Source organism: Seriola aureovittata, chromosome 8 (genome assembly GCF_021018895.1).
Source record: "Seriola aureovittata isolate HTS-2021-v1 ecotype China chromosome 8, ASM2101889v1, whole genome shotgun sequence".
NCBI lineage: Eukaryota > Metazoa > Chordata > Actinopteri > Carangiformes > Carangidae > Seriola > Seriola aureovittata.
In genome coordinates, this window is record NC_079371.1 from 425,001 (window position 1) to 432,500 (window position 7,500).

General features: G+C 45.6%; 1 protein-coding gene across 7 annotated transcripts in view; it reads left to right on the plus strand.

Annotated features, from left to right (window-relative positions):
* The window catches only part of LOC130173384 (transcription factor COE3-like), a 160,539-nt gene that overhangs the window by 46,176 nt on the left and 106,863 nt on the right, over positions 1-7,500 (plus strand). For all 7 annotated transcript variants that reach the window (XM_056382622.1, XM_056382621.1, XM_056382618.1 and 4 more), the window contains one exon: positions 1,123-1,191. In XM_056382622.1, the coding sequence (XP_056238597.1) occupies positions 1,123-1,191 (69 nt within the window). The remainder of the gene's footprint in view (positions 1-1,122; positions 1,192-7,500) is intronic.

Below are 7,500 nucleotides of genomic sequence, written 5' to 3' on the forward strand. Positions count from 1 at the left end.
GACGTGGCAGCTGATTGGATGAACCACGTGTCTATGACGGTTTAACTTCGACCAATCAGATTGTCTGAGAGTGAAAACATCTTCCTCACGGAGAAAAGTCTTCAGTGTCAGAACTGATGCTACGGCAGCTTCTATGCTAACATCTGAAACGCTCGCCGGCTGGTTTGCCCTCTGGCTACCTGGATGGCTGTTTGGCGAGCAGCCGTCCGTTTGGCTGGCTGGTTGTCAGGGGTGACAGCACCTTGGTTTGTTGGGGGGTGGGGGGGGGTGGGGGATCCACAGTGGTGCCTCCATCGCTGGGTGTCGGCCAACTGTTAGTGACCTTGGTTTGGACCGCACCCAGCTGGACACTCACTGTGTGTGTGTGTGTGTGTGTGGTGTGTGTGTGTGTGTGTCTGTGTGTGTGTGTGTCTGTGTGGAGCCGAAACAAAGCTGATTTTCAAAATAAAAGTTTGTGCGGTGCTTCAGTTTTATACTAAATTTGACAGTTTTTTAATTAAATGTGTCGAGTTTTTAAAGGTTTTGATTCCAAACAAAAAAACCTTGAAACATCAAAACTCAAATAAATATTATTCATCATTTGTGGACGTGTTGAACTGTGTGACTCAAACACTGTCTCTGTTTTAAATACAGAGGAAAACTTTGGTGAATATTATTCTCAGTTTATGATCCAGTGAAACGAAGCTTCACTCTGAACGTGTGAATGTGAACAGGAAGTTTCTGTCAGACAGAAACTCTCTGAAACGTGGAGGAAAGACGAACGCCTAAACTGAAGGATGACACAGTGATGAGATCACACACAGATAATTATCTTCTTAGTTTTTGTTCTTCACTGACTGAAACTGAAACTGACATGTTTAAAGAATTACAGTGTCAACAGTGCAGAACGTTTTAAAATAAAGGGCAAGAACAGGTTTAAAACAGTGTGACACTTTATCTTATTTTATTTGGCTCTAACTACTTCAGTGAGGCGGCCATGTTTGTTTCCTCAGTCACACCATTGTCAGGGTAGTTTCTGTCCTCTCTCACCTGTCCTCTCTCACCTGTCCTCTCTCACCTGTCCTCTCTCACCTGTCATCTGTGAGTGTTGTCGTACTGACTGTGGATCTCTTCCTCTTCCAGTCGGTGTTGTGACAAGAAGAGCTGCGGGAACCGCAACGAGACGCCCTCCGACCCCGTCATCATCGACAGGTAGGAGCTCACCTGTTCACCTGTCTGTCCTCTCTGTGGAGTGAAGTTGTGTTCAGGTTCACCGGCTCAGTCCAGGACTCTCATTTTACATCAGGGGGGTGTTTTGTGTTTGTGTTCAACAGGAAATGATTTAACTTCCTGTTTGTGACGTTAAGGTTGTGTGTGCTGCGTTCACTGACCTCTGTTCTGCTGCGTTAAGAATCATGTTGTTTCTGTGACGTGTGATGAATCTGCAGCAGTATGGTGTGAGTGGGATGATGAATGTTTTTGTTGAACGCTCCCTGGTCTCTGCCAGTGAATGCAGCACGGTGCAACAGGTGAAATAATCAAGGGCCACTTACTACGTTATTATGGAAGTTCATCATCTCAGTCTCTTTGTGGAGGTCAGTTTTAGTTTCTTGTCCTTGAGCATGAAAGTTTATTCTTGACCTTGTCGATAGTAGTTTGACTCAAGGGCCACTTACTAGCTTTTTCCCGAGCTATCAACCACACACTCTTCATCTTCTTTTTTTCTTTGAAGGAGTTCTTTCTTCATTTGAGGAAAAGATTCCTCCATCAATGAAGACCCTGAGACGAGGTTGAAAGTGCTTGAAAAATTTAGTAAGTGGACCTTGAGTTAAGATGATTTTTCTTTGAAACAAGTTTTTTCATTGATGAAGTCTTTGCTCTGTTTTATTTATTTATTTATTTGACAAAACAATTTTAACCGGTTCCATTTAGTAGCTGCTCTCGAGTCTTTGATCATGTCACATGGTCTTCATCTACAGGTGGAGACGCGTGGTTGTCATGGAAACGTAGATGTTGGTTCATTTCTGACCTTGGTTAATTATGTTATCATCAGTGGTGCATTCAAGGACGCTCAGACATTTGAGAGCCTTTGTTGAAGACAAACAATTATCGAACAAAACGCTGGAAGAGAAAAATTTACTTTTTTGAAGTTTTTTCCAGAATTAAAAAAATGTTTGTGGTTCCCAACAACAGCTTCATGAACTTTGACCCTGAGTGAAGTAGGTTGATTTTCACTAAGAGGAACAGATATCCATCTTCAAACTGTTGAGTAAATAGATCATAATCATGAATCAATAAAACATTAGTGTATTTATGTGTTTCACATGGAACCTTTGATGTAGCTTGTTTTTGTTTCTTCCTCCGTCTCACTTCTTTCTCACGTCTCACTTCCGACATGAAGCTCGACTGTGTGAACTGAGTAATTAACACCACATGGAAAATAACGTTTACATGCCGCAGCACCAGCACACACTCTGATCTGACGTCCTCTCGCTTCCTGTTCTCCACTCTTTGTCTGTCGCTTCACTTTTGTTGCCCTCAGATTTGCCTCCGGGGCAACTTACAACCGGCCCTGCCCTCAGACTGAAGGAGTCTGAGAGGAAGAGCCTGCAGACAGAACTCTGGGCATCAATAAGTCATTTGAAAATCAACACTAACCGTCACCTCTGTCAACACATTAAGATTTTATTTATTTTGATTCAGTTGATCTGGATCTTTTTCATTTTTTAAACATCAGAATTTATCCTGTGAACTTAAATATCTTTATGTTATTTCACTTTTAAGGTGAAACTTATAATTTATGAGGAAAATAAATACCAAGTAACCACAGGTGATCTTCTTTGTTAGCCTATATTAGTTTTTTTATCCTATATTATTTCAAAAGTCAAACTGTCTTATTCCTGCTGGTCACAGCTGGTCACAGCTGATGATCAGCTGGTCACAGCTGATCATCAGCTGTGACCAGCTGATCACTGTGATACTGAAGGAAAGGTCAAAACAGGAGGAAGTTCTGCAACTTCTGTTTCTAAGTGATGATTCCTTAATTTATTCGCACGCACACACACACACACGCACACACGCGCACGCACGCACGCATGCACGCACACACACACACACACACACACACACACACAACTTGCCCTCGAACATTAACCCGACAGCCAATCACAAACTTCAGCATCACAATCCCTCATTAACATTCGTCCTCGCCGTCTAATCCCTCTGCCCGCCACGTCCTTGTAGTCGGCGGCTGTCTGTCACAACGCCCGGTTGTGATTGGTCGGGTCGCAGTGGTGGGAGCCAATGACCTCAGAGGAGGTCAGAGGGGAGGACGGAAGGGGGAGGAAGGATGGAGGGAGGGGGTTCAGTAACCAAGTCCATGTTGGCTCGTTAGAGAGGCCTTGGACTGTGGCCAGACACACACACACACACACACACACACACACACAGACACACACACACACACACACACACACACAGGTGATACATACTCATTTGCTGTAAGAGTGCAGACACACATTCTCTGAAAACACACACACACACATATGTAAGAGAAAATGCATAAACACACACACATGTTCATACATGTTAGAATGGAACACATCAATGTGTCTATACACACACACACACACACACACACACACTGGTGCATCCTCAAACACACAGTGTGTGTGTGTTTGATGGGTGTTGTTAGAGGTTTCGTCACCTCTCTGTGTGTTTGTGTCACACATGAGATGAACTCCGTGGTGAGGAGCAGAGGGTCGTTTGGGGGGGGGGGGCAGTCAGGTGTGGACACTGAGACACAGTTGTGTAGTTGTTCACACTCATGTCAGTGTGTGTTGTGTCACTCTTTTCTCTGCTCGTTGTTTCTCTGCTTTAATTAGAACACCACACACACACACACACACACACACACACACACACACACACACTCACACACTAACACTCACACACACACACACATACTCACACACTAACACTCACACACACACACACACACTCACACACACATATGTGCAGACCCACAGACTGCTGGTGATTTACTGCAGCTCCGCTTGTTTCTCTGCATTTTAGCTCCTGTTAAGAAATGCAGGATTTATTACTACACACACGTGACACATGGGGGTGTGTGTCTGTATGTGTGGTTGGGTGTGTGTGTGTGTGTGTGTGTGTGTGTGGTGTGTGTGTGTGTGTGTGTGTGTGGGTGGAGGGGGGTGGTTTAGTGTGTTTAGTGACCCATCATGCAAATGATGTAGCTCAGTAGCTACAGTAAAGCAGTTTAATGTTGTACATTCACGTCTCGCTGAAGTAAATCAAACTGTCACACACACACACACACACACACACACACACACACACACACACATCATGTTCTTTCTTGTTATTTTTTGTTTCTTCTTCTGTGTCTGTGTTTTTTTTGTGTAACAAACAACAACAGTAACAGTAACAGCTTTTTCCAGAGATTTCAACAGCATCTCACAGTCTTCCTCAGAGACGTGATGCCAAAGAGCCAAAGAGTTAAATCTCTCTCACCTGTCTCACCTGTCTCACTGAATGAGTCGTGGTGACGTCATGATTGCAGTGATGGAGCTGATTGTGTGCAGGTGGTCCAGGTGAATATACCTGCTCTAGTGGATCAGCTGATCATACAGAGCAGAGGTTCAACAGTGAGAAACAGGGTGTGTATGAATGTAAACATCACTGTGTTCACCTGACTCCTCCTCCTCCTGTGCTGCTATGAATTGTGGGAGCTGTGCTGCTGCAGATCAATGAGCTGCTGTGATTGATATTGGTTTCTGTTTCTCTGTGATGAAGGAGGGTTATAAGGAAGCGGATTGACCTGCAGCATGTCACGTGACACATTGATAAAGTGATGAAGTGAAGTAACTGTCTGGTAATTAGATCCATTTAGTAGCTTTTCTTGAGCTTTTGATCACATCATGTGATCTTCATCTGTAGATTCACATTTCTTTAGCTTTTAATCCTGAAGCGGCAGATAAAGGCGCTGTCAATCAGGCCTGTGTGTGTGTGTGTGTGTGTGTGTGTGTGTGTGTGTGTGTGTGTGTGTGTGTGTGTGTGTGTGTGTGTGTGTGAATATAAATGTGTGCTGATGCTCCTCTCAGAGGTCGCTTTGTTTCCTCCGTTTGCCGGTTAATGGCCGAAATCCTGCCGAGGCAGCAGAACGCGGCGCTGACGGATTGCCGTAACACCGCCGTTATTACACGCTAATATTGCAATTAGATGGGTGGCCAAGTTGCCCGAGTGGGGCAATAAATTGCCGCAGAGTGTCAGAGCATACGAGGAGGCCGAGCTCTAATTACCCAGAACACACCTCTTCACCACTGCCGCCTCCTCCCCCTCCTCCCCCTCCTCCCCCTTATCCTCTGCTGTCTGACGATCACCTCCTGCTTTAATGGTCGGGACTTACATGGAGGTTGTGACCCCCCTACACACACACACACACACACACACACACACACACACACACACACACACACACACACACACACACACACATATCACCACTTGTTCCTCTAACACCATTTGCAGCTTTGATGTCATCTGTAGAGAGGTGAGTTTGGAGTGATGGGGGACGACCTTTGACCTCCAGTAGCCTCCCACTTACCCCCCGTGTCTTAGCCCCTCCCACTGATGACACGAGCAGAGATCAGGTGTCAGCAGCTTGTACCTGAGCGGGTTAAAACCGGCGTGTTGCTGTGAAGCTGGCTGTTTAGAGGATGAATCATCATTTGTGTGGAGAAGCTCCTGCGCAGCGTCTTCGCCTCACAGTTAAGATGCTTTATTGTTTCGGGGGGGTGGGGGGGTTGTCAGCAGACAGAGAGGGAGGTCTGATTTAAAGAGACGCTTCGGGAGGAAACGGCTCAGGATCTCAGATCAAACGCACCCGAGAGGGAGAGACCGTTTGTTTTTATTGTTGTGTTTCATCCAGGCTCAAATATTTCTGTCTTTAATTCAAGGTTCTTACTGAATCTGAAATGTTCAGAGCATCAGTTCATTTGTCTGGTTCATGATGTGTTCAGGTGCAGCGGGAAAAAATAAAACCTGAGGGAGAAACGCTGAATATAAAGAACGTGTGAGGTCAGCTGACAGTGACGGACTCTGTGGCTGCACTCAGATCAGTTTCTACAGACACCAGCTGTTCCCACCCTTACTGTTGCGTGGCTCCTGGCGCCTAGCGACCTTTACAACGCCTAATGTTCAGTCATTTTTTCAGAGAAACTTGAGGTTTTAAAGTGATATTGTGGGTATCAGACGTGGGGTTGTGTGAAGTCGTCATGTTCAGTCAGTGTGTTTCCTGCAGTAGAGTCGGTTTTGAGGAGCAGCAGGAGGACAGGTGCACTAGCAGAGTGACGAGCTGCTGTGGGCGGGGCCAGCAGAAAACACCTGTTTTAGACACTTTTAAAGACGCCACTGAAACAATCCAACATCTGTTTAAATGAAGCTTCATGCAGAATATTTTCATCTTCATCTTCCTGTGAAAACAGCTCTTTCCTTTGGCACTACATTTCTGAACTGCTGAACTACCGTATTCCTACGCACAGCTGCAGTGCTCATTGTATCACGCCGCAGCCGCAGGTTAGCTGAGTGAATCAGAAAGAGCTGAACTTCACTTTGTTTTAACGGAAGATGAAGATGAAAATATTCTACATGAAGCTTCATTTAAACAGATGTTGGATTGCTGGACCGTTAGCTGTTGAGCTGAAACAACACACTGACATTTAACAGTGTGATCCTCAGACTGTGTCAGTGTGGTTAGCTGACAGATTATTTTCATTAGCGGCGTGCAATGAATCATGGGATATGTTGGACCATGAAGGATCCACCTGTTGGAGTTTTCGTTGCCCAGGAAACGAAGGATGTGTTGAAGGAGGTTGGAGGAATTGTTGACAAACAAACTGAAGGAGGGACTACGACTCCCAGGGTGCACTTCACTAACAATCATCCAATCACACAGCTTCAGGGTGAAGTTTATCAGCTCAGTCTCAAAATGGCCGACATAAAGCTTGAAGTCAAGTACAATCTGCCTGTGTGTGTGTGTGTGTGTGTGTGTGTGTGTGTGTGTGTTTTGGACCCCATGGAGGGTTAACTCCACAGGGGGGTGGGTGGTGGTGGTGGTGGGGGGGTTATCTGCCCCTGTGGACCCTTCCCAGCAATCGTAGCGTATTGATTGGGCGAGCGAGGCCCATTGGAGCCGGCCAGATTAAGAGTATAGATTTACAATAAAAGCAGGACATTACTGGGCAGGAGAGGCTAGAATTGAAAGGAGAGAGAGAGGGAGAGAGAGAGGGAGGGAGGGAGGGAGGGAGGGGGTGAGGAGAAGAAGAAGAGTAGGTCAGAGGCAGGGGTTCAGGATGTTGCTGCAGGGGTTTCTGGGTAATTTAAGTTAAGGTTAACACAGGTCAACTCTGCGACACGGTTTCAGGTTGACAGATGTGTTAATGAGGCTTTATGGAGAGGACCTGAAGAAGCAATGCATCATGGGTAAAAAGGGGTCAAGTT